At 42.6% G+C, this 27,779-nt stretch overlaps 1 protein-coding gene across 1 annotated transcript; it reads left to right on the top strand.

Moving 5' to 3' along the window:
• Positions 1 to 27,779, top strand: ELOVL2 (ELOVL fatty acid elongase 2). The gene is made up of 7 exons (XM_009991783.2): positions 1 to 58; positions 5,587 to 5,774; positions 20,989 to 21,066; positions 22,179 to 22,350; positions 23,890 to 24,014; positions 26,186 to 26,320; positions 27,651 to 27,779. Exons 1-7 carry the CDS (start codon positions 43 to 45, stop codon positions 27,777 to 27,779), a joined length of 843 nt encoding a protein of 280 aa, XP_009990085.1. The 5' UTR covers positions 1 to 42.

The raw sequence follows: 27,779 nt of genomic DNA, 5'->3' as shown, positions 1-27,779 counted from the left end.
CTGAAAGCTTTTGACCATGAAGTAAATGCGTTTGTGGACTATATGTTTGGACCTCGAGGTAAGTTGCTCCCCATCTATGGCCCTTTTCAGAAATAATATCTATCCAGATTACCACTCAAAAATATTTTAACAAATAGCAGAAGTCAAAATTTTCTGCATAGTTTCTCAGTTAAAAACTTGGCCTAAGCAGAATCACAGTATTTGCAGGAACACATCATTACTGTAGGAAATCTATCAGTGCACTGCATTTATGGAAAGCCAATAGCTTTTTGTTGTGACTGTTTGACATATTATCATCTGTAATACAACTTAAATCACAGGTTACACTGAAAGTGAAAGAAGTAGTAAAACTGGGGTTTTTTTAAGCTTAAAAAAACCCAAACCACTAGTAGTTTTGAGAGTCCTTTGTTTTTGAGAATATAATAGGATTTCAGTTTTACATCCTATTGTAGATTTAAAAAAAAAAATCAAACCCTGGATTTTTCTGAAGGTGGAAGATCTCGTTTAAGGCTGATTCTCATTAATAATTCAGTTATTGTTTGGTCCAGCTTCCTATCAAATAGCCTAATTCAGAAGGATGCTCAGTGTAAAAGCAAGAGGCAGCTTTCAGCGCTCCACAGGATCACACCCAAAATTTCAGCAAAACAATAGATGGGGTGGGAGAACAAATACATCTTTCTACTTCCTATTCTTGCTTTCTAAAATAATTTGGACAAGAATAACTTGAAGAACCATAGTGCTAGTTTGGCAGAGCTTAGAGGTGCCTCGATGCTTTGTTAGGACTCAAACAGGTAACACTCACGACAGCAGCTAGAGCCAAGGACAAAAAGCCCGTGAAGTAGGACTGCAGGAAAAAAGAGAAGGGCCACAGCAAGGTGAGGACAGAGCATCAAAGTCAGGGCTCAGATTAGGAGAGAGCCAAGCAACTGAAAGAAAAAAGTAAGACATGAGCTTAGACAGCAGACCCAGTCTTCAGGGAATCTCTCTGTAAGGCCACCTTGCTGCTGGTAGGGCTGGGTTTAAATGTTATTCAGGGTGTCCGACTTCAGGAATAGCCCTGAAAACTTTTCCCTGTGATTAAAGCCAGAACTGCTGCCTGTGTGGATGGACCTATACTCACATATTCCCATTTTGTTGCAATAATGTCCTCTGGGTCCCAGAAACAGTTCTTGTTTAATCAGGAGGACGAGGGAAAGAATACTGTAGCATTTATAAAACAAAAAAATTCTCGTTTTTCTTAGCTGGCTGGATAGGTACAAAGTCTTTTCTATGATCTCTGCAGTAGATGTGAAGCTTGACAGAAAGATTTCTGATGAAGAAACACTGAACAGCTGAGCAACTGCAGCAGAAATTATTAAAATAGAATAAGTTTAATTAATGGCTTCTACAATAGTGGATTTTAATATTAACAAAGAAATGCGATCACAAGCATAAAAGTACTGCTTTTTTTTTTTTTTTTTCAAATGGACATGATGTTCTCCTTCATTCCTCCTTCCTTGTTGGTCCAGAACAAATCATTTTAAGGAATGAATTGTACTTAATCCGACACAGAATACCACATAGTTCCCCCTTTGGGCTTTTAGAAAGCACTTTAGTTAAACAAGTATTATTTGTATTCCTTGCCAAGTACATCGCCATCCCTCTCCAGACATCAGTGCTGAAGATCCCATTTGTTTGTCCGTGCCTCTTCACTATGATCTTTTATTTGAACTGGTGTTATAATGCCACAGTATCATACATTTCATGAATAACATAGCTCCCTCTGACGTGTTTATACACATAAATAATTCACAATAAACTGCAAACAGTTTTAAATTGGATAGAATGACCCCATAAATGAAAATCTAACAAATTCTATAGAGCTTCCTCAAACGTCTAAAACCAACAAACTGTTCCCCTTCTTTCTCTTCACCAACTTTCATCCACAGCGCACACCTCGTTCAGCAGCAAGATGGCTTAAAAGCATAGATAGCAGTGCTCTGTTCTTTTCAAAAATCGGTCCCGTATTTGTGGTTTATATTTTAGGTAGTAACTCCCGAAATACTGGTATCACTATACTGGTTTTAGCCATCATTACTAGATGTGGTTGAGGGCATGAGAAGAGACAGAAAGCCGTGCACTAGTTCCCAGAGGCAATCTCTGCTCACGTTGGTAGTGCCAGGTCAACACAAGCTGCCGTACTGCACTACTAGAAGAAGGGGCATACTACCAAAGATCTGAATTTGACTTATATACAGGCATATTTTATGCCTTTATCCACTGGTGTCAGCTGGACTTGCAAAATGGTAAATGCAAATTTACCTCAATGTTTGCTTTTGAAGTAGCAGACCAAATCCTTTGGATCAGGGAATAGAAGCCGTACACATGCTCATCAGTTGCATCTCTCCATTAAGACCATTTAAGTGGTCTTAAAATTTGGTGTTGGTCCATATTATTCTAGATAGAAGATTATTTAGGATCAAGGCAAAATGAGAAAGGGTGCAATAGCTATATTGTTCTGAAAGAGAGTATTTTTCCAGAGTCACCTTCATCTGCAGAGCATTGCTTGGTGTTACACGGAATTAAAGAATATTGAATTGCAGGAAATAAATCTAGTTAATTGGTTGCTTGTTTTATCTGTGAAACAGAGGTAGTCAAGAATAGATATATTTTAATATAGTTGGGATAAAGTAATAAGCGCTCCTGCTCTCTTTAGTTGAGAACAAACAGTAGCAAAGCATTGGTGCAAAACCATCTACCCTCTGCACCTAAGAAGTTCTGAATCTACTCAGACACCAACTAGCCAAAATTATACAGAAACCTGAATCAAAGTGTTTTTAAACCTCACTGATAAAAGCCTGATACCTTTAAAGAGCCTGGGAGGCCTGCCACTCGTTTTAAAGAAGCCAAGATTTCACCCCAAGCGTCTGGCACATCGTGGCCAGTGACCATGAATGAGTTATTCACGGAGCGATCAGAGCTGGTGGGCGCCTGCTCCTTCCCCTGCTGTAGCCCAGCGCTTTCACACTGGGGCTTTATTCACTGCCTTGGTCTCAAATTCAGATGCTGTGTGGGTTCAACATTGTAAAAATCATCCTTTCTCTGGTCGGATAGCATACTTTTGTAGTACTTGAACATGGAGATCGTACCATCAGTCAACAGAAATACTTTTCATCTCTCTCTCTTCTAATAACTTTTTTTGAAATACACTCCCTTTCCTCTCCCTTCCTGCCACATAAAAACCTCCCTCTTGTCATTCAGGGATAAGCATTAAGTAGAATCAAAATAGGCACATTCCGTGGCTGCTGTTTATAAGCCACTTTCTACTGATAACTGTCTTACCCTTCAAGGTACCAAGGTCAGGGTGTAAAATAATCAGTCAGGGTACACGTTTTACTAATTTCTCTTAAAATGGAAATAGTATAGATCTTGAAAGTACTTGGCATGCTGATCAGCCCACATGCTTGTGGCCACTCGCAGCAGAGTGAAAACTTTCTGAGTGTGTACTGGGGCAGCATTTAATGCTCTTTAGTTTCATTTGTATTCTTATCTCTTCCAATTACTTTTACTCTTTGAGCAAACACGCTGTTTTGTTATCTACTCGTGCCAGTTGGCCTTTGTGCAAGTAACCTTTATGCATCAAGTGTTGCAATCCTCAGATGGGGACACCCTTCTTTAGACAGCAGCCTTGCTGACATAGCTGCTTTCTACATCTTCATTTAGGGTACCAATTAAATAAATTAAATCCCTATACTCCTAAAACATACACCAGGTCAACACTCACATACACAACCTTTACCTGTCCTATGACTCCTGTGTCCTGTTTCGAGCCCATATGGCAGGAGAACCTGTTTGAAGCCCATATGGAAGCAGAATCCCCTCAAAACACATCCATTCCAGAGCTTCACACGTGGCTTGTGAACTTTAAGAGGGCTGTTGGAAGTGTTTTACTCTCACACTGAGGTGATCTTCAATAGACATTGAGATCTGAAGACAGAAAACCAGCCCTCCATCTTGGTAATGCCCAGCAAAGCAAGGCCACCCTAAAGAAAAGACAGTGCTTTGTCATAGATGGTTGTGCTGTCGTGGCTGCTTTAATCCTACACCTGTCCTCACTTAGAGGTTTTTGCAAGTCCAGAAGGGAGACTCAAAACCAGGAAAACACTATACTTAAACTTAGGTCTGGTTGAAAGTCTTTCCTGCAAAAGAGTTTATACCCCATGACAAGCCCAAATCCAACAGTTGAGCGTTACAGCCACTGTGATGGAAGCAAGGTGAGAAGTGAAGGGAGAGCATAATGAGAAAGAAAGCTGATGTTCATAGACCTGTTCATAAGCCAATTACTCTAACTTGCTTAAAATCTCACTTTAAGTAAACCTGTATGTGTGTATTTTTAAGGAAAGAATAGTCAGAAAGAATATAGTAAAGCAAAATTGCAATCGGCAAGTTTGTTAAACGCTTGGGTGCATTTGGTTTGTGCATCATCCATTCTCCAGTCTTTTCCAAACTCAACACAGGCAGGAACATAGTAAAATGTTTTTTTCATGCACTGTGAGCACCTTTTCTTCTGTTACAATTTTTATTTTTTTTTACAAAGGCCAAGATTATGTTTAAGTAATTTAAAACAGTTTATAAGAGTAGAAAGAATTACTGTGACCTGCGTAATAGCTTCTGACTGACTTACTTCATTTACTTTATAACTTGTGACAGATTTAGAGTAACCTTTTTGAAAAACTAGCTATGATACCCCTTGTTATTTTCATAGAGAAATGCCTGAATATTGGTGGCTGTGGAAAATTAACTCTAAATTTTACTCCATCTTAGGGGAAAAAAAAAAAAAGGAAGAAAACACACTCCTTTCACTTGTGACATCCAGCAGCTAATAGGACAATGAAGTGGTGCCTCCAGATTGGCATGTAGGATTAGGCTTTGCTTATATACACTGAACTATCTGATTACTGCCAATGGGATTACTTGTGTGAACAAGGCAAGCAGGATTTGACCTTAATATTTTGTTTCAAGACCAGGCAAGTGGGACAGAAACTGTGAGAAAGCAAGCCCTTGCCTTACCAATTATCTTTGATCACCAAAGTAAACATTTGTCATTTCTTTTTCATATTTAATGTTTTTGAAAAATCCTCCCCTGGTATAAATGTCTTGAGGCAAATGTTATATACGTTTATACACACATGGCAAACGCAGAATCAAAATAATATATGAACTGGCAACTTTGCATGCATACATTTATCTGCAAACCATCCATTGAGGAGATTAACACATGATTAAATTACATATTAAGTTAAAACATTAAATTAAATAAACATATAAGAATATTTCCTTCTTTTCATTTTATCTTTCCTGTTAAAATGAGGATGTTTAAGTGACCTTAAATTATTAAGGAGTTCCATACAGTTTTCACCACACATTCTCTGAATTAGTATGCAGTTGTGGGGTGGTGAAAGCAATGGATAGAGCTCTTGATGCGAGCAGAGCATGGCAGATTCCCTCTCACACTCTTAGCAGACTTTTTCATGATATGATCTGCCTTATTTTAGCAATACTTTATCACAGCCACCTTAATTGCCTGCTACGTGTGTTTCTTTTCAGATGCCAGGGTTAGAGGATGGTTCCTTTTGGACTCTTACCTTCCCACGTTTTTCCTTACTGGAGCATACCTACTCTGCATATGGCTGGGCAAGAAGTTCATGAAGGACAGGCCTCCTTTCTCTCTCAGGGCTCACCTTATTGTTTATAACCTTGGGATTACGCTGCTCTCCTTGTACATGCTCATAGAGGTAAGCATCCTTCCTTGCAGCGCGGCCGAGAAAGGGGAGCAATGTATGGTTTTTAGCAGAAATATCTTAGCAACAGATAGTTTTGCTGGGAAATTTAACGTCAAGAGCAAAGTAAATTTAAGATCAAGAAAAGTCCCTTAGCAATTGGACAGCAAGTTGTACAGCACCTGTTCAACTGAGACATCAGGATGTTTCAGTGGTCCTTCCTGAGCTGCCGTCCACTCGGCTGCTACCAGGACAGTGTCTACAAGCATGAATTTGAATCTGCAGCAGCCACTCAGCTCAAACATGCCTACACTTCATTCTTCAGCACCCATGAACAGGCCCACAGATTGTGTTTTATTCATACGACTGTCTATGGAATGATCTTTCTATGTACAAATACCCATTCTTAAAAGCAAACAGATTTATACATGAGAAAAAGCACTGATTTATTTATAGCACTACCAGCTCAATGTTATTCTTCTGCTCTTCTGACTAAAAAGCTTCTACCATATAGTCAGACAGTAGAAACATTAAGTGAGAGACAGATGACAAAACCCTGCCATTTCGGCGAAAAGCAAGTGCTCTGGGGACTTGGAGGCTGAATATGGTCACACAGATTATTTCCCAAGTGCTTATCAGGAAGCAACATGCTCACAGAAATCGGGATCCATCCATAGGCAGAAGAGGGGCTGGAATGCATCCAGCGATTTTGCAACAGCGAGGTACTCAGCGCTCCTCAGCAAAGACGCATGTGTGTTCACCTCCCCAGTGGGGAGCAGAAGCTAAAAGTCACCATTTTGATATTATTTGGGAGCTCCCCGTTCTCAGCCTTGTGGCAATTGAGATACTTTTAATATCAAAGCATTAACATCCATCACTTGTAGCCCTGAAAAACAAATGCTAAAAGGTGAACACCACAAAACATTTTCTGACTTGGCTTAAAAAGGGACCCCAGGCATGAGAAGCCCTGGCTGAAGGATGTGCTTGGTTTCATGATATGACCTGCAGAGCTGTGAGCTGACATGGCTGCCTTGCCTGCACAGCCTCACAGCATCTCTTGCTCCCTGGGTTCCCGGCCACGACAGCAGCTTCCATGAGAAAAACAAGGACCAATTGTTCTGTCAGCTGGAGAAGAAACTTTGCAGAAGCCAAACAAGACCCCAAAGATTTCAAGTTTTAACTTAATTTGAGCTAAACACCAGGTGACTGGTCTGGCCAGAAGGCTGAAGAGCAGTTTAGGTTTGTGATTTTGTGGAAAGGACTGATGGTGCTACACAGAGCTTTGTCCTGGTCAAAGCCCCAGCTGGCTGGGGTTGCTGTGGGTGTCAGAGTGCAGGATCAGCCCCAGAGCAAAGGAGAAACCAGCACAGTTGCTGCAAGGTTTGATGACCCCATACTGATTTTCCTCCAGAACTTAAATCAGCACTTTGATGTTTAAATCCCCATTCTGCTCAAAGGCACACAGATAACTCTCTTCAGCAGTAAGAATCAGCAAAAAGGATTAGCCGAATAGAAAACAAAAATATTGCCACCTTCCCCTTGCAGGCTGATTAGGCCTGCCACAAGCAAATAAACAAACTTTAGCAGGTCACACTTACACAAATGAAGCCAACTTGGGTTTTGCCACCTTTGTATCCTTGTAGGAATCGCGTTCAGCCGGCTCCCGTTCAGCTGCCTTGCTGCCCTGTCCTTCCTGAGGCTAACTTTGCTGCAGATCATCTTTGAGTTGTGTTAGTCCTCAGATTAGTCCCTTTAGACCTTGATTCTGTAGCTGGAGGCTGCTGATTTACGCCTCCCAGACTGCAGCTGGGTACATCTGGCAGCAGCTCATAGCTCCACATTCTGCATTTGTCGGGACCCCAGGGCCATCACGACTGATCTGTGCTACCGGCTGCTTTACAGCAGATTTCACTCTTAGCTCTGGACTGTCAGCCAGGCTGGTTTTACACTGTACAAAACACTCCTCCAGAATAGTGGCTCCATATTTTTTTCGTAGTCTTCTTGCCTGGTTCCTATCACAGCTTCTCCTGTGAAGGAGCAGAATGGAAGTTGAGACTTGCAGACCTGCCTGAGGTAGCTTGTACATCCCTGCTGAAAGAAAACAGGCAAACGGGAGAGCAGAAATCATCTTCAGTACTGAATAAAGTTACCGTGACTCAATGTTTCAAAATGTCTTGTTTCCAAAGCTTCTCTCTGGCCCTTATTCTCTGTCTTTTATGGACAGAAAGCTCTTTCAGGCAGGAGTTACCTATATTTAGAGTATCCTGCGCAGTGGTTTCTTATATAAACACAGCTGATCCCACCAGTATGATTCAAGATTAATTCCTAGTTACACACATTTATAACAGTCTTGTCTTATTCTTCCATTCTCCTGCTGCACCTGAACCCCCCTGGTGTCTGTAACGAAGATAAATCACAAAATAATAATCTCTATTATTGAGATAGACCACCAAAAAAAACTTGCAGTTATTGACATTGTTGTTCTTATCTCCTCTTGGTTTTGTTTACAAGGTGCCACACAACTTTGCTTGTGATAGTCCCAGAACGGAGTGGGTGCTGCTTAGACATTCAAAAGGAAAATATTCGCATTCAAAAGAAAGAGTGTATCTTCAAATGCAAACTGTTCCACATGATGGCTTTAATAAGAAACATGATAAACCAGCTGATAGGGAACCTGTGCTGCAATTCTTCATTTCCTCACCTTCATCTCCCAACCTAGTTTAGCTGTCCCTTAACTACAGGGATTTGTACAACCTCAAGGCAAGAAGACAAAGGTTTGAGCAAGGAGTTACAACAAAAGGGCTGGTTTTAAATCTGCAAGGGCAGATTCCTCTTTTGAACCAGAGCTCCATGCACTGCACCATAGGCATGAAGTATCTGGGAGCTGATTTTAGCTCCATGAGCTTTGAGGTCAACCAGTCCCTAAAGTACTTGGAGGAACAGCTCTAGGATAACTCTAAGATGTGCCATTAGCATAAGGTCAGACACCCCTACTATCCCCAAAGGACAAAAGTCTAAAGAAAAACAGCTCTGCCCAGCTACCCTCCGTCCTACTGAAATGTCTCAATTTTTTGTGTCAAGGAAGAGTTAGATGCCTTTGAAGGCCTCACAGAAGGGCAGTTTATGATACCTTCATTTAGACTTCTGAGTTAGGCAAATGAATTCTCTTGAAGTCATCAATGGCACTTATCTCTGCCCATTGATTATAACAGAGAAGTGAGGAACTTGGGTTTGGAACATGGCTTTTTCAAGTACCTGAAACTTAGACACAAGTCCTGTGCCTAAATTAGCAAGCTGCAGGTGCACTGCTGAGGGGACAGAAGACATTCCCCTCCACCCTTGCTGCTATAAGAGAAACCCACATCAGAAGTTTGTTATCAGTTGCGTACTCTTCTGTACCATGAAGTGTTCATCAATCCAGATCAAGTCGACTGACACAACAATTCCCACAGTAACGTTGCCAAAAATCTGCATAAAGAAAAACAACGACCACCTTTTTATTTCAATAACAGTCAAAACTTTTAGCGATTTCACTGAAGGAAAACATAGAATGGTTTGGGTTGGAAGGGACCTCAAAGATCATCTAGTTCCAACCCCCCTGCCACGGGCAGGGACACCCTCCACTACACCAGGTTGCCCAAAGCCTCATCCAACCTGGCCTTGAACACCTCCAGGGATGGGGCATCCACAACTTCTCTTGGCAACCTGTTCCAGTGCCTCACCACCCTCTGAGTGAAAAACTTCTTCCTTATATCTAATCAAAATCTCCCCTCTTTCAGTTTAAAGCCATTGCCCCTTGTTGTGTCACCATATATCCTTGTAAAAAGTCCCTCTCCAGCTTTCCTGTAGCCCCCTTTAGGTACTGGAAGGCTGCAATAAGATCACCCTGGAGCCTTTTCTTCTCCAGGCTGAACAGCTCCAACTCTCTCAGCCTGTCTTCATAGCAGAGGTGCTCTAGACCTCAGATCATCTTTGTGGCCCTCTCTGGACCCGTTCCAGCAGCTCCATGTCCTTCTTGTGTTCAGGACTACATGCCTTTCCTTTACACAAATCTCTAAGATCCTAAAAGTACCAAGTATGAGCAGAAAAACAGCTTACTATGAAAAGCAATCAGGTCTTTGCATATTTTAAAATTATATCATGTGCAAGTCAGCTCACAAACCACACTCCAGGGATGCAGCCTGAGACACCAGAGGCCAAGATAAGGTTTTGAACTACATCACAGGTTACAACTGTCACAGCTACGGTGATGAATTAAAACTGGAAACAAAGAGACCAATGCTGATCTGTGAATTGTGAAATTACCCAGGTGAGGATAATTACCCTCTCTCATTAATAGGAAAAGACAACCTCCACCATGGTCTTAGGCTGCTTTCCCCAGCCTAAGAGTAAGTATCATCTCTGCCCTGTTTAAATTAAATCTCAGCTAGGCATCAAGCTCTCACCCAAGTCCTCTTGTTGATCAGGCACTGAGAAAACCAGGACACGGGCACCATCTGGGTCAGATTAAAAAGAAGATGTAGAGATATGTGTGTCATTAGCATAGGGGTGGTGTGACATCTCAAGCTGCCTGTATCCTCAGGTAACTTCACAGACTTACTACAAATCCATGGGGTTTGCAAGCCAGCAACCACATCCACATGGGGAAGCAGGACTTGCACGTGAGGACCCCTCAATTCAGAGCAAAGGGGAAAGAGCAAAACTGCACAAGTATCTCAAGCCCAGTGCATAAACATTTTTTAGTGAAAATGACCTTCACTCTACCTGCTTCCAGGAGCTGAAAATTCACCCCACAGTAAGTCCAATTTCTGAATTAGTCACGAATTGCAGATCCATAGGTGCCAAGATGTGAGGATTCCCAGGAGTACCAGAATTGCCTTCTCTGTGTCCTCTGACAGCAGGGAAAGGTCAGAAGCACGATGCTGGCACAAACAGGGTCACCAGCCACTGTTCTCATCCCTACACATTGTAACTGGGATTACACCACACAAGTTACTAGAAAGCCCTGTATAACGCCTGGATTTGGGATAACAGTGTGCAAAACTAAAGGAACAAACTAAAAATAGAAAGAGAACTTAAATTTTGTTTTATTCCATTGTTATAATGTCTGACATCAGAAAGATTTGCTTCCTAACTGCAAGTGTTAAACAGATAGAGCTTGAGTAGCAGAAGGTCTAAGTAAAGTTTTAACAGATGAGAAAAGGTAAAAAAAAAGACATAGATCGTAGCTGATTTGAACTGCCCTGGAATTTTACTATAAAAATTCAATTTCAACATAATGATTTTTGTGGTTTTTGTTTTTTTTAAGATTGTAATGAATTACTGTTTACTCCTTCATTAATTGTTCAGAAGTTAGCAAACGGAAATTTAGCGGAGAAGTGTAAGTAATTATTCTAGATCCATAAGGATTGGTGCTTGAGGTGAAGGAGTCCTTTGAAGTAATTCTTTTGTTAGGCCAGAAAGACTGTCTTAACCTTAGGGGCCTAGAGGAAAAGAACACAGTGAGAAACCTGAAGAGATCAGGTGCACTTTTCTGTCATTTGGAAGAAGTGAGAAGTAGTTAAAAAAAAACTAGGCAGCAAAAGGTCACAGAGTGGAGTGTAAAGCAGTGAAATATAAGGACAAAAGCAAACAGCTTTTTTTGAGCAAGAACGAACTTTGTCTGAAGAGAGTTAAATTCCCAGATGTTCTTCTATCTTAATCAAATAATTTGTTTGGAGATCTGAGGAGCTGACTTGGCTGTCCTTGCCTGCAGTTATTCTAGCCGGACGCGTTGTCCTCGCTTCTCAGTTTTCATCCTCTGAATTCTCCACGTCTTTCCCATTGACCTCTCTGAACTCCACATTTGGGTAGAATATTTAGACTGTTCATCAAAAAGGTTCTCACCTGAACATTCAAATAGAACTCAGTAGAACTTTGTTGGAAATCAAGAGCAAAAATTCATACGACGGGGTTTTTCACATGTGCAAAGCTTCTGATACCATCATTGGTACCACAAAGTAACATGCAGGAGCTATTCAGAATGGGAGATGTAACCAAAGATTCATGGAAAATGAGCTTAGAATGGATTTCTTCTAGGCTATTCCACTATACCAGACAACACCAACACACAAAGGAATTACCATTCAAAACTAAGTTCAAGTAATTTTGAAGCCATTATTTCACTAATCCTTCTAGCAGTCTCCCAGTCACTTAAGGAGTGTTAAATGGAACTGGCTGGGAGTTTCTCAACAGCATGGCTTTACATTTGAAAGTTCTTGTTGACAAAAAAAAAAATTCAGACATTCATCAAAACTTCATTTGGGAAGGGGCTCTTATTTTTGTCACAGTAATAGGAACTTTCTGACCTTAAAATAAGAAGAAAGCATGGGACCGCTTACTTCCTCCCCTCTGAAATACCAGTATCCTTCTAGTTAGGATACACCAGCAGGATGAGAGATCCAACATGGAATCCAGCTGTACATGTTGTAGGTCAAGATAGCAAGCCCCAGTTGGTATATTACAGAATTAGCCAATATTTTCTGGAGGACACCATGCATGCAATTATTGGACCTCTGACTGGACCCATGGAGAGCCTCACCAAGCAGTAGCCCCAAGAATGCTCTTTACATTTCTGTCCCCATGAAAAGTATCTCAACTACGTCGTAAAGACAACAAAAGATTTAAATTGTGAAAAATCTTGTGGGGTATTTCCTATTCGGTACTTGTTTTGCACAACACCACTACTAAGTTGTTACATTTAGGGAAACTGAGGCACTGATGAAGCAGCAGGATTGGGACTAGGCTTCTGGGATTCCCCAGTACTGGGCTGAACAATCCAGCCCACGCTGTTTCCCTATGGGGTTTATGGTCTTGCCAAGCTACAGTTAGAGGTCTTCAAGACACAAGAACATCAATCTGGAAATGCAGGCTGTTCTGCATCGCAGCTATCCATCTAAAATTTGGGATTATACCACAATTCTTGGAGGCTCATCTAAAAATAAGCAGCCTACACAGAGACATTCTTCAACAAATACTATTCACAGATTATTTAAAAATTTAATATCTTAGTCAGAAAACCTGCCTGAAAGCTTTCTAGGTATTGTTTGAGATTGATTTAATGATAAATCAAGGATGATTAACAGTATCTTCCTCTATTCATCTACTTATTATGTAAAAGTGCAATCACTCCAGTGGCATCGTGGCATGCCTTCACCCCAGCCTCTAAGGGATGGGAAGACAATTCAGATGGTTCATGCTTGTGGAACTGAGCCATGCTACAGTCAAGGAGCTGATTTCTCCCTTTTAAAACCGAAAAAGAAAAGTCAGGTGAGATGATGAATATCTGGCCTCTGATTTTAAACACTGGTAATCTTCTGAGGCATTTGACTCTAAAATTCACTTAAAATAAAAAATGCAAAGATGCATGGATATTGCACTGAGTGTTTGCTTAAATTCATTTTCCTTGGGATCTGGCCAGCAAATAACTGCTTTTAGGACTGTTTTGTTCAAGTCTATAGGTTGAGGGAGGGCCTGCTGTCCACAAGGACTGATAAAAATCTCCTCCTACAGCCAAGGGAAATAGGTGATTCACATCACTGCAAGTTAGATCCTTCTTTCCACTACATAGATTAATCTCCTTACTTAGTTTATCAAGATCTCCATTGCTTGAGAACGGTGGTCAGGACAAGTTTGTTGAATTGGCCTGAGGGCAGGAGTCCCAGAGAAAACCCAGTGTAACATCATACATGTAATAACGCCAAGAGGCTTCTGGCTCTGTTTTATCCACGGGAGGAAGGACACTAGTGCTCATCCTCCCACTCAACTTTTGAGAGGAATTTCAATTATTTAAAAATTATTATTCCATTATTAGTTTTCGGCTTCCCCTTCTGAACTGCTTCTGGATAGACAGACAATATACCGGATAGACTGTTTCAGTTGGAAGGGACCTGCAATGACCATCTAGTCAAACTATCTGATGAGTTCAGGGCTGACCAAAACTAAAGCATGTTGTTAAGGGCAATTGTCCAAACATATCTTCATAGCATCTCTCCTATGGAGACAGGCTGAGAGAATTGGGGCTGTACAGCCTAGAGAAGAGAAGGCTCTGGGATGATCTTACAGCAGTCTTCCAGTACCTGAAGGGGCTACAAGAAAGCTGGAGAGGCACTTTTTACAAGGGCATGTAGTGATAAGACAAAGGGGAAGAGCTTTAAACTGGAAGAGGGCAGATTTTGATTAGATAAAAGGAAGAAATTTTTTACATTGAGAGTGGTGAGGCACTGGAACGTGTTGCCCAGAGAAGCTGTGGATGCCCCATCCCTAGAAGTGTTCAAGACCAGGTTGGATGAGGCTTTGGGCAACCTAGTGGAGTGGAGGATGTCCATGCCCATGGCAGGGGGTTGGAACTAGATGATCTTTGAGGTTGCTTCCAACCCAAACCATTCTATGATTCTCTTAAACACAGACAGGTTTGGGGCATCAACCACCTCTCTAGGAAGCCTCTTCCAGTGTTTGACCACCCTCTCAGTAAAGAAACGCTTCCTAATGTCCAGTCTAAACCTCCCCTGACACGTTCTATCACTGGATACCACAGAGCTCAGCACCTCCCTCTCCACTTCCCCTTCTCAGGAAGCTGTGGAGAGCAACGAGGTTGCCTCTCAGCCTCCTTCTCTCCAAAGACAAACACAGTGTCCTCAGCCACTCCTCAGAGGACATGCCCTCCAGCCCTTCACCAGCGTTGTTGCGCTCCTCTGGACACATTCAAGGACCTTCACGTCCTTTTTCAATTGTGGGGCCCAGAACTGCACACAGTACTCAAGGTGAGGCCACACCAACGCTAAACATGGTGGGATAATCACCTCTTCTGCCCAGCTGGTTATACCGTGTTTGATGCACCCCAGGATGCTCTTTGTCCTCTTGGCTGCCAGGACTTACACTGACCCTGCTGTCAACCAGCACCCCCAGACCCTTTTCTACAGGGCTGCTCTCCAGTCATTCCTCTCCCAATTTATACTTGTGTCCAGCACTACTCTGTCCTAGGTGCAGAATCTGGCAATTTGACTTGTTAAATTTTATCCTGTTAATAATAGCCCAATGCTCCAATCTATCTAGATCCCTCTGCAAGGCCTCCTGTCCCTCAAGAGAGTCAACAGCAGGTCCCAGTTTAGTATCATCAGCAAACTTGCTGAGAGTGCATTCAATGCTTGCCTCCAGATCGATGATAAAAATATTGAACAGAACTGGCCCTAGAATTGAGCCCTGAGGAACATCGCCAGTGACTGGTCGCCAGCCAGATGTAGCCAGGTGCTGGTGCCTCACCTTCTATCTTGCTCCTGGCCTGGGACAAAGGGAAATATCTTCTTGCTTCCAGGCATTTTCTCTCTTAGAAAACCCAATGTGCATGGAGCTTTTTCTACAACTCAAAGAGTACAGAGAAACCACAGTCAGTAGAAACAGGAATATCCGTTCAGAAAATCATAGAATGGTTTGGCTTGGAAAGGACTTTAAAGATCATCTAGTTCCATCCCTGCTACCATGGGCAGGGACACCCTCCACTTCACCAGGTTGCCCAAAGCCTCATCCAACCTGGCCTTGAACACTTCCAGGGATGGGGCATCTTCAACTTCTCTGGGCAACCTGTTCCAGTGCCTCACCACCCTTCAAGTGAAGACTTTCTTCCTTATATCTAATCTAAGTCTACCCTCTTTCACTTTCCTTTCCTTTCTAACCTACCTGTAGAGGACAGGTGCAGGAACATGCTACAGCTGTGAGATTTTTGAGGCCAAAAGCTAGAAATGAGCAGGTCACAGGTCCCCAAGTCCACGCTCTTAGTGCTTAGCCTGCTACTCAGCAAGGTGAGAGGCTTTGGCACCATCTTCTGGCATCTACTTCCCCCCTCCTCACACTGAAATTTCTTACAGAGGAACCAGCACTCATTCCTGAACAATGTTACTCCCCATTTTAAAAAAAAAAAAAAAAAAGGCATGAGTTGGAGCTCTGCAGCAAAGCAACTGTTGTGAATCCTCATGCTGTTTATACTCAAGTAGATAAGTAAAGATCATTTATCGGTGTAAAACTGGAATCTGTTAAGAACATTAGAGCAACAGCAAAATATGAAAACTTGATCAATAACAGGGTGTTGCTACTTAGTAGAAATATTTTACAAGGCAGCATTTTCCTCTTTATATGACCCGTTTTTCTAAATAGCTTCAAACAATGCATGTGTTAGTAGTAGTTTCAGCATAGGTTGCCAAGAACGCAAAGCATTCAAAGAATTGTTTTCTAGAGACAGAGAATTTGTATTTTGAAAGAGAGAGGGGATTTCTCATCTCTTTAATATACCTTGCACTTGCACCATCTCTGCATGATTAATAACACCATCAGCTCTGCAGAATCGTGAGTGCTCAGCATGTAAAAGGGAACATAACTGAAGCCATAGAAGTAACCTACGAGTTTGGTACCAGAGAAGAAGAGACCTAGTAACTGAACCTCTTACGTCAAGGTAACAGCTTCTGCTCCAGATATGCAGCTGGCTCATTTGGTGCCATTGGGAAAGTTGCCTACCTTTCACATCGTTGATCGCCGACATGAAAGTCACGGCTTTGAATCACCAGGATCCCAAAAAAGTACTTTCGGCCTTCCCAGTTTTCCCACTAATTTTTTATTAGGGATTTAGCCAGAAATCTTGAAAATTAGCTTGCAAAGTAGAGCAGTCAAAACTCAAAGCAGATTCTCCTCTTCTGCCTAAAGGAGACCTAGCGGTATGCAAGGTACCTATAACAGAGAGTAGAAATTTTGAGATACAGAAAGCTGATGTGAAAGAACAAGGCTAAGACAGTCAAACCAGATCTTCACTCTAAGCTACTGGCTCTCGAAACACAGACATAAGCCAGAGGGAACTCCTCTGTCAAGTCAAACGACTGGGGAATAGGCACTCAGCATCATCTGGAGATCTGGATTATACAGAATCATGGGAGAACGAACAAAAGAGCAAGTTAAAGAAAACCCTGCAGTCAGAGAGAGGGGTGTTCTTACCCCAGAGCTCGCTCTCCGTTTGCATGCTGACCAATTGTGATGAGTTGCAGATTTCTCAAAAGCCAAATTAAAAATTTGTGATATTAAAAATAAATAATCAATTATTTATTTCTGAGCCTTTAAGGGTTTTTTGTCTGATTTTTCTGACATAAAAGCTAGGAATGGAATCCTTAAAAAAAAAAATCTTGAGATACGACTGAGTAGGCCAGTTCAACACAGCACCAGCAGCAGCAAAGTTTCCAAACCTGTAGCACACCAAAAAACCTCAACGCGCAAATAAAAAAGATTTTTGAAAAATCAGTCTATTGTAATCATATACAAATCAAAACATTTATAAAACAGGCTAATCAAAAGATTTAAAATTGCAAATTTTACTAGCAAATTTCTATGAACCAACATTTCACGTACTGCAGCAAAAGATTTTATGAGGTCAGGTATCTTCAGCAAAGCAAAAAATGAGTTAGCTGTTGAAGGAAGAAAAAAGAAGAAAAAGAGTAAAGTGCATCTGCAGTTGGAACCTGAAGAAACACAAACTCCCAGAGATACATTAAAAGAGGAATTAAAAAGTTTGACCAACTTAAGCATAGGAAGGATATGAATTTACAGATATACAACACAATAGAAACAATCTGGTGAAAGTGTTTTAATTAATCTTGGAACAAAATTATTAAAATTGCACACCTCTCATAAGGTAGAATTGTTTAAGAGCCATAGATAAAAAAACATTACGGGCACATCATGTCATAGAGCTAAGTTACAAAACAGTTTGTAAAATATTTATATAACAAAACGCAAGATTCCTCTTACCCTAAAAAAGCAATAGAACGTGTTTGCAGTGGCAATTTTTGGTTCCTCAGTAAAACCTGGAGAAGGGGTCCTTCGTCTCTGATGTTGTGTTGCATGAGAAGGGAAAAGCAGTCACCTCTTCTCCTTCGTTTGTTTTTAGGGTTTTGTGGGTCATGATTTCAACTCCCTACAATCACAAGGGCTAGAGATGGTCCCACTAACCACCGCTTCCCACCAATAAAGCCAACAAGGATTATCATTATAGTCATTGAGAGAAATAAAACAGCAATATCCTTTACTTCCTGCTTCTATCAGCAGGACTAGCTGCAGAGGTTTCTGGCAGAGCCCTTAATGCTCGTGTTGGAGGCCGTGCCTTACCAAAGCTCGTGGACATCACCACTGCAGCCTGCTGGCATCCAGGATGCTGCCTCCAGGTGAGCTCCTGATACTCCAGCACTGTTTGACCATGCCACTCCCAGCCGAGAACAAGATGACAATTCCATTTTCTTCAGCGTTTCTCAAGTAACAAGACAGAATTGCAGGCAAATCTTCGACAACAGCCTGTCGGCGATCTGTACCTGCCTACTCCAAAAGTCTCCATTCGGGGATTGCTCAGTCACTTCTCATTTAGAGAGAAAAATCCAATGCAGGAGAGTGCACAAGGAAGGCACTGAGAGGAGCTACCCAGAAAAGTAATCACACAGTAACACCTCTCCCCATCCCTCACGAAGCTGGTCCCTATCACCAGCTACAGCACAGGCACAGCTCTGGGGACCAGGAACATGCCATAGGAGGGACAGCTGGGGAGCTGCATGTCCTCTGCCTCCTACTCAGAGATCAGCAATGATCCCTTTTCCACTCAGCTGCTTTTTGAAAGATAGAAGGAAACTGAAGCACCATACTTCACTTCTCTCACAGTTTAACTCCTTTTTCTTCAGCATCTCTACAAGTTAAGTTAGTTGCAGAGGTGCCACCCACGTCTCGCCTTCCCACAGCAGGGAAAGGAGAGGAGCCCATGCATCCCAGCCCTGCATGCTTTCATGCACAACACCCCAGCAGACATCACTTGGCAAGAGAAGCTGTGATCTCAGCTGCACTGAGCGTTTGCACAGATCTCTAGATGGGTTTTTATTCTTTCCCCTGTTTTTAGGCTCCGGTCCCATCCTGTTTGGTTTGGTAACCTCAGGCACATGCTGTAGGTAAATCCACCAAAATAGGGGCTGTTAGAAAAAGGAGTAGATTTGTTTCAGTTGTTCTATAGTAGTGATCTGCAAAACACTCATTTGTTTTCTCTTCATCTCTCTCTGCAATCTAAAAGATTCTCTATGGGTTGTTTGGCTACACACACCAGCTATGTTGAAATTACAAGGATGATCACAGAATTGCAATTCAGAGGAAAAAGAATAGAAGACCCTATCTCTCTAGGTTTTATTGTTTTTTAATGGGAATTTATAATAAACGTTCTGGGCTATTTGTTAATTCTCTAGATAAAATTATTATTGTTAATATTATGTATTTACTCCAGGATATTAATTTGTTTTGATCACTGAGAATAACTCTGCTTCACTTTTATACAGACTGTCACACGTGCAGCACAGGAAGCTATTTTTCAGTCTGAAGTGGAGGAGGAAGTCTGTTTGTACAGACACCAATACACATCTTCCCCGTGAACAGAGTGCCAGAGTTAAAAGCAACCCACTCCTCAAAGTGTCTTGCAACTCCACTTACAGCATGACACTTCAGGGTACTTCTCCCACCATCACTCACTGCATACTCTGTAGAGAGGGAGACAGACCCCAGAATGTGAATTGCTCAATTTAGCCCCCAAAAAACGCTTTTCATGCATCCAAGAATAAGCAAGACCTTTTTAAATCAATGGATTCTACATAGCATTTATATAGACAAGAGATTATGCTCCCTATGTCAAAGAGGCTGCTGATTGCTTTGCATGGTCATTACTGTAAAAATATTCCACATCAAAAGCCACCATATGGCTTTTCTGAAACCTTCTGCTCCACCACAGTAGGGTAGCCTGACCTTTCATTGTTTTATCTGCTTCCCAGTATAGCATGCGCTAAATTTAAGAAACTGCTTGTGTGTTTATTTGTGTCTCTATTCAGCACCATGCTCACTCTCCACAACTTTGAATCATAGAATGGTTTGGGTTGGAAGGGACCTCAAAGATCATCTAGTTCCAACCCCCTGCCATGGGCAGGGACACCCTCCACTACACCAGGTTGCCCAAAGCCTCATCCAACCTGGCCTTGAACACCTCCAGGGATGGGGCAGCCACAACTTCTCTGGGCAACCTGTTCCAGTATCTCACCACCCTCAGAGTGAAAAATTTCTTCCTTATATCTAATCTAAATCTGCTCTCTTTCAGTTTAAAGCCATTGCCCCTTGTCCTATTGCTACATGCCCTTGTAAAAAGTCCCTCCCCAGCTTTTCTGTAGGCCCTCTTAAGTACTGGAAGGCTGCTAGAAGGTCTCCCCAGAGCCTTCTCTTCTCCAGGCTGAACAATCCCAACTCTCTCAGCCTGTGTAGGAGAGGTGCTCCACCCCTCGGATGAGTTCCATGGCCCTCCTCTGGACTGACTCCAACAGGTCCATGTCCTTCTTGTGTTGGGGACTCTAGAGCTGAACGCAGCACTGCAGGTGGGCTCTCACAAGAGCAGAGTAGAGGGGCAGAATCACCTCCCTCGACCTGCTGGCCACGCTGCTTTGGATGCAGCCCAGGACACAGTTGGCTTTCTGGGCTGCCAGTGCACGTTGCCGGCTCATGTTGAGCTTCTCATCCACCAGCACTCCCAAGTCCTTTTCCTCAGGGCTGCTCTCAATCCATTGTCTGCCCAGCCTGTACTTGCGCTTGGGATTGCCCCGACCCATGTGCAGGACCTTGCACTTGGCCTGGCTGAACTTCATGAGGATTGTGTAGGCCCACCTGCTTCCTCTTACACTTAACAGTGTAGGATAAAGACACACACATATGGCGTTAGGAAACATTTCTCCCATTGCACTCCTTTGGATTTGCCTTTCGTTTGCTTGCTTGGCAAGGATGGATTTGTCCAAGCTATGTTAAGCCCTCTTCCTACTGCTCCAGGACAGAGATACAATGTTCAAGCATGAGCTTTGGACTGAGCATCATTGCACTAAGTAACAAGAGATTTTAACGGCTGCCTTGAAGGCTCTAAAGGCAGAGAAATGTAAAAGGTGTACCACTTCAGTGTACGTCTCCAACACAATCCGATGCCTTTTCCATTCAGAACAGAAGATATTAGCAAGTTGTCTGGTTTAAGAGCATCAGTTCATGGAAGAAGTAGGAACCTACCATACTTCCATGCTGCTTTTTCTGATAAACACAGAACACCTGTAGGGGTGAAAACTGCTACGTCTGTTCATAAACGTAACTGCTGTGTTTTCTGTTCCAGCTCATCCTTGCCACATGGGAAGGAGGATACAACCTGCAGTGCCAGAACCTCCACAGCGCAGGGGAGGCCGATATTCGGGTGAGGGACAGCAGCAGCTCAGCCCCCAGCACCCGCAGAAGTCCTTTCCTCCACGTCCTTAAAGCCACGTTCACGGCAGTCATAAGGATGTTATCGGCAGCATCTTTGGCATGAGGGTTTTAATCAAGTTGCCAGACAGCTGGTAGCTAACAAGAAATTTTCATCTTTTTGATTCAATAAACATACCTCCTTGCTGTAGAAAGCACAACAGAGTATTTTGAAAAGCCATACATCAAGATCAGTGGTCAAAAGAGTGCTGCCTATTAGAACAAAGAATATGGATCTTTTAGAAACTTGAAACAAAAATCAATCATCTGAAACAGAAGCTGTAACTAGAAATGGATTTAAGCCTAGCTTTAAACTGGAAACCTGCAAAGATGCTTTACTGGCTTGACTCATCTCTAGTTTCAACACTCATTTCTGCATCACAGCAATTCTGTGTGTTAACTCTCTGTCATTCCCAATATCAGGCTTACTTTCCAGACAATGTTAGAGCTCAAGGGCAGAAAACTTGGTTAACTTATATAATTTTCCCCAACCCTCAAAATTTGTGTGTTGTGGCAAGGAAAAGGTCAGTTATATACCTTTTCCTAACAACAATGTGTTTTCCTCTTTTCTGTTTTAAATGTCTTTAACTGTCCTGGGACATATCCTGAGCTTTGATAAAGCATCTCAGCTCTAGAGGAGGGTATAGTCCTTTGTGCTGAGTTTCAAACTTGGATTATTTAAGAAGAATCTGCCAGCAAAATCTGTTCAGTGCCAACAAAGTATAAATGCTAGCACTGTTAAAAAAACAACCACACACAAAACCACCCACACAACTGTATCTCTGACGACAAAAACAATTAGAAAACCCTTTCTGAAAGTTTATCTATCTTAAATTATATTTAGATAATTATGTATTTATACAATCACAAAAAAAAAGATGTGTTTTTCTAGGCTGCCTCAGCAAAAGGGAAATAAAATTGAAGCCAGAGCTAGCACTCCTCCTTCAATAGGATATCAGTGCCTTTTCAGAAGTTGCATGCCTAGAGACTGATGAAGTGCAGCAATATTTAAGCCCTTTTATGGGCAGATATTGATCTCCTGCTCCTTTCTTCTCGCTTGTACAGGTAGCCAAGGTGCTGTGGTGGTATTATTTTTCGAAAGTAATTGAATTCATGGACACTATCTTCTTTGTCCTGAGAAAGAAAAGCAGCCAGATCACCTTCCTTCATGTGTATCACCATGCCACGATGTTTAACATTTGGTGGTGTGTTCTGAACTGGATACCTTGTGGGCAAAGTAAGTCTCTGTTGGCTTCGTCACCTGAGGTACAAGTCACCTGCTGCTGGAAGGGAATTGCATCACCAAACAAAGCAAGTGTGTCACTGTGCTATATGATAGCACCTTTAAGGCTCACAGCCTTTCAGAACTGCTGAACACCCGCAGATCGCAGTGAAATTGAAAACACAGTTAGAAGTTCAGGGCAAGAAAACATCTGAGTGTCAGGCCCTAGATTTTCCACTTAGCCACCACCACCTCTCATTCACCTCTCTTCAAACCACTTTTAGACACGGTAACACTACTGAGTTATAAACTAGACCATTCACATAGAACACCTGCTCCAAAAGCAGATGTAAGATGAAATCATGACCCTAGTGAAGTCAGTATCAATCACGACAAATGAGCTCAACAGCGTTTTGACAAATTTGACTCCTTTATGCATCAATCTGACATTCTGCTTTAGCAAGATACTTCACTGAAATAATCAGTAATTAAAATAGTCATTTTGAGTTGTGGGGTTTTTTTTTTCAAATGTGACTACAACGTCTGTCTAGTAGCATATCAAACCAAAATCACAAAATACAGTTTTCTCTAACATCAAGGATTGTTTTAGCAGTTATCAATTCATATCATTATGCAGTAGAGACTTTTCAAAAGCTGATTTATAAGAATTTTAGAGAATTTTGTGCTTAGGATAGAATTGAAGGCACACAGAAGGCAGCAGGCCAAACTAAATCAGTGTTACCTTCAAGCAAGTGTGTAGCAAACCCCAAAACTACTACTTGAACTGTGAACAGGACAGGCAGAACTTATCAATACAGTCTTACATTTCATACTGATATAGCAGCATCCTTTCGCTCGTTATACCTTGAGTCCAATATATTCCACAACAGTAATCTCTAAACAACTTGGATCTTAAGAAGACATTACAATTGTTGTCATCTCCCCTGTTAAGGAGGAGGGTAAGTCATTTGCTCTAGAATTAGAATTTATTACCTATAGCTGATTAGATTGGCAAGGTATTATCAGGGGTGAAATTCCTCAAACCTGCATCTAGTAGAAGAGCCATCAAAGTAAGTGAGAGTGGTGCTGAATCACAGATGCACTAGACTGGATTAATTGAGTGTAAAGCCCTTACTACTGCATCAGGGAGCAGGAGAGCGGGTTCCTCCCAGGGCACGAAGCTGCGGTATGGCAGCACAGTCACCTACAGCAGTGGCTAAAGCTTGCAGAGACAGAAAGACTCATGCACAGAACAAAATAGGAGGGGAACAAAAGCAGCCACCTGTAAACCACAGAACAGAAAAGGGAAAGCAGAGAAAGTGAGAAGTACGGGATGAAAATACAACCTTCAGCACAAGAAAAACCCTATAGGAAGTTTTGCTTAGTTCACCAGTTGTCCCTACGACAGAAGCTCGTTTGTGCCAGGAACGTCTTTAGCAAAGGATAAGCACAGAGGGAAGACTTACCGCACGCAGGAGACTGCTAGCAATAATATCTTCTCTCACTTTTTAGCAGTTGGTGTATTAAAATCTTTCCCTTGCTGGATTTTTATAGGTTTCTTTGGACCTACTTTGAATAGCTTTATCCACGTGCTCATGTATTCTTATTATGGACTGTCAGTCATCCCTTCTATGCGCAAGTACCTGTGGTGGAAGAAATACCTCACTCAGGCACAATTGGTATGTATCCATTTTGCTTTCATTTTTAACGACCCTAAGTCTTTCAAAAACACAAGAGAAGGCAAAATGAATGATAGAAAAATATTGTCATTTGCAGTGTTTAGCCAGTTAGAATTCAAATATAGCAACGCTATCACACAGAATAAGTCGCTAGTACAGCTCGGTATAACTTAATAAAAGGAAATGATACTTGGAAATATTTTTTACAGTACAGTAGAAACTCTACAGTCCATAAAATTCCATCATTTTTGATCTCGTGTGTAGAAAAGAGACACTGCTTAATCATGGCAAATGGACCGATTAAAAACTTATAGAGCCAGATCTAAGACAGACCCACAGCTGGCCAAAGCTGAGCCTATCAGCAAAGCTGGGGGCACCTCTGTGATGTTATATTTAATAAAGGATAAAAAATGCTGCACAGCAGCTGAGAGAGAGGAGTGAGAAAACGTGTAACAGCCCTGCAGACCTCTGACATGGTCAGAGCAGAAGGAGGCGAGGAAGGATTACCTTGCAGCCCATAGAAAAGACCGTGGTGAAGCAGGTTGTGCCCCTGAAGCCCACAGAGGACCACAGTGGAGCAGAGATCCACTCTGCAGCCCATGGAGGACCCCATGCCACAGCAAGTGGACATGCCCTGAAGTAAGCTACAGCCCATGGAGGACCCCATGTAGAAACAGGCTCCTGGCAGGAGCTGCAGCCTATGGAGAAGAGCCCATGGCAGGAGCAAGTTTTCCGGCAGTACCTGTGGGGTACCCACACTGGAGCAGTCCATTCCTGAAGAACTGCACCCCATGGAAAAGACCCATGCTGGAGCAGTTCTTCAAGAACTGCAACCCGTGGAATGGACCCATGTTGAAGAAGTTTGCAAAGGAGTCTCCTGTGGAAGGGACCCCACGCCAAAGCAGGGGAAGAGTGTAAGGAGGAAGGAGCAGCAGAGCCAAAGCAATATGGACTGACTGCAACCCCCATTCCCTATCCCCCTGCTCCACTTGGTGGGAGGAGGTAGAAGAGTCAGGAGTAAAGTTGAGCCTGGGAAGAAATAGTGGCTTAGGGGAAAGTGGTTTTAGTTTTGGTTTATTTCTCATTATCCTTCTCTGTTGTTAATTGACAATAAATTAATCTTCCTAAAGTCAAGTCTGTTTTGCTTGTGACAGTAAGTTTTACTAATTACCCTGCCTGCCCTTACCTCAACCACAAGATTTTTCACCTGATTTTCTCGCCCTACCCTGGTGAGGAGGGGGAGTGAGACACCATCTGGGTGGGCACTTGGCAGCCAACCAAGGTTAACCCACCACACTGTGGTACAACTACAAAATGCAAAACGACGTAAACAAACTCTTAGACAAGACAGAAGTTGCCTGACTTCTGAAAGTCAACTCCAGCAGTTGCTGCACCCAAAAAGCTGAGCCATAACAAAAGCTTCTATCAACAACGTAGAGAGCTTTATATGAAATGAAGTTCCTTTTGCTTTTTAGCTTAGGGCCTGTTTATGTTATTTGGGAGTTCAGATGTTTGCCGTGAGCTTAAACACACCTGTGTAGGAACGTGTAAAGCAAATATTTCTTCTCCAAGCTGAGACCATCCCTGCCGTCAAAACTCACTGTCCTGTTTGGAATGCACCCAGCTCGCTGGAGCGAGGGCATACTTAGCTGGCCTGGGGAGAGCCAGATGCACCAGCACGGGCTGTGGCTCAGTCATGAATACTGGCAGCCTTCGGCGATTCCTTCTCCATCTCATTTTGGCTTCATTTGTCCCCATCTTAACTCCGTTAATGCAAACATCAGCCTACCTGAATTTCTCCTCGGACCTGGGATTTCCATTGTCTGTTTGGACTTGTAAAGCTATTGCCTGGAGTCTTCAGAGTTTTCTCGAGTTTCTGCCCAGTAACAGAGACAACACTGTACCTGGCACGACATGGTCTGGAAGATACAATAACATCTATTAAAATAAAAGGGCTTTCATTTTGCCAACTAGGCCGATAAACTCATTTTTAGAAATCTCTAACCCCTTAGGGTTTTTTTAATTTCATAAAGTGTCATTTTAACTTAACTCTCACATTACATTCACGAGTTCAAAAAGGGATAAGCAGGCCTAGGTGACATCGTTACACCTATTTTAGCTCTCATTGACCCTTCCTCAGCAAACACTCCTGCACCATCTTTCTTCCACAGATCCAGTTTCTGCTCACTATTGTGCACACGCTCAGCGCAGCGGTGAAGCCGTGTGGATTCCCATTTGGCTGCCTCATGTTCCAGTCCTCCTATATGGCCACACTGGTTGTTCTCTTCATAAACTTCTACATTAAGGTAAGCAGTCTTCCAAGAGCTTTCTGACAAGAGTGGGAGGGGAAAAAAAAAAAAGAACTGTTTGGATAACAGTCTTGATGAACTCACATATAGAATGAGCATCAGTATTTTAAAAATGTTTGTATTAAAACATAGATGTCAGTTAAGAATGATAGATGCAGTAATGGCTGCAAGAGATGGTCATTCAGTAACAATGACCTCCCCATCGAAGTCCAGCTCTTCCACACTTGTATAGCAAGTCAGGTACTACAGTCAGGGCTTTTTGAGTCTTCCTCCCTCCTTGGAAAAAAGCAGCAAGCAGCTCTGTCTTTGCAGTGTTTATTTCAACCTTTTTTAGCAGGGACTGCTCCAGCCTAACTGCATCCAGAGGGCTTGTAGTGACAAGGGCTTAAAGTGTCTTTTGACACCAAGAAGTAATACAGTAATAGTAGTGAGGTGATATCACCCACAGCAGAGAAAATAATACAGTTCTCTTAACGCAGTCTGAAGCAAATACAAGCACGGGCACAGGCTGGGTGGAGAACAGATTGAGAGCAGCCCTGAGGAGAAGGACTTGGGGGTGTTGATTGATGAGAAGCTCAACATGAGCCGGCAATGTGCACTGGCAGCCCAGAAAGCCAACCATATCCGGGACTATATCCAAAGAAGTGTGGCCAGCAGGTCAAGGGAGGTGATTCTGCCCCTCTGCTCTCGTGACACCCCACCTGGAGTACTGTGTTCAGCTCTGGGGACCCCCAACAGAAGGAGGACATGGACCTGTTGGAGCAAGTCCTGAGGAGGGCCACAAAGATGATCCAAGGGCTGGAGCATCTCCCTACACAGGCTGAGAGAGTTGAGGTTGTTCAGCCTGGAGAAGAGAAGGCTCCGAGGTGATCTTATTGCAGCCTTCCAGTACCTCAAGAAGGCCTACAAGAAAGCTGGAGAGGGACTTTTTACAAGGGTATATAGTGATAAGACAAGGGGCAATGGCTTTAAACTGAAAGATTATGTTGATTAGATATAAGGAAGAAAGTCTTCACTCTGAGGGTGATGAAGCACTGGAACAGGTTGCCCAGAGAAGTTGTGGCTGCCCCATCCCTGGAAGTGTTCAAGGCCAGGTTGGATGAGGCTTTGAGCAGCAGGAGACCTTCCCAGTCTAGTGGAAGGTGTCCCTGTCCATGGCAGGAGGGTTGGAACTAGATGGTCTTTAAGGTCGCTTCCAACCTAAACCGTCCGATGATTCTGTCTGCATCAACAAACACCAGGCAGCTCCCTTTTAGAGTTAACCATACGTAGTGTTTGGGGGGCACTAAATAAATCCCAGTAGTTACTTTGGATTTTGCTGTTACAGACGTACCGGAAAGCACCTTCAAGAACAGCTGCAAAGGAAACCCCTGTCACAACAGAAATCAAGAACGGTTTCCATAAGGACTACTTTGCTGCTGCCAATGGATTCCTGAACAATAAGAAAACACAATAA

Source organism: Tauraco erythrolophus, chromosome 3, assembly GCF_009769465.1.
Source record: "Tauraco erythrolophus isolate bTauEry1 chromosome 3, bTauEry1.pri, whole genome shotgun sequence".
Taxonomy (NCBI): domain Eukaryota; kingdom Metazoa; phylum Chordata; class Aves; order Musophagiformes; family Musophagidae; genus Tauraco; species Tauraco erythrolophus.
This window is presented reverse-complemented; position numbering and strand designations above follow the sequence as displayed.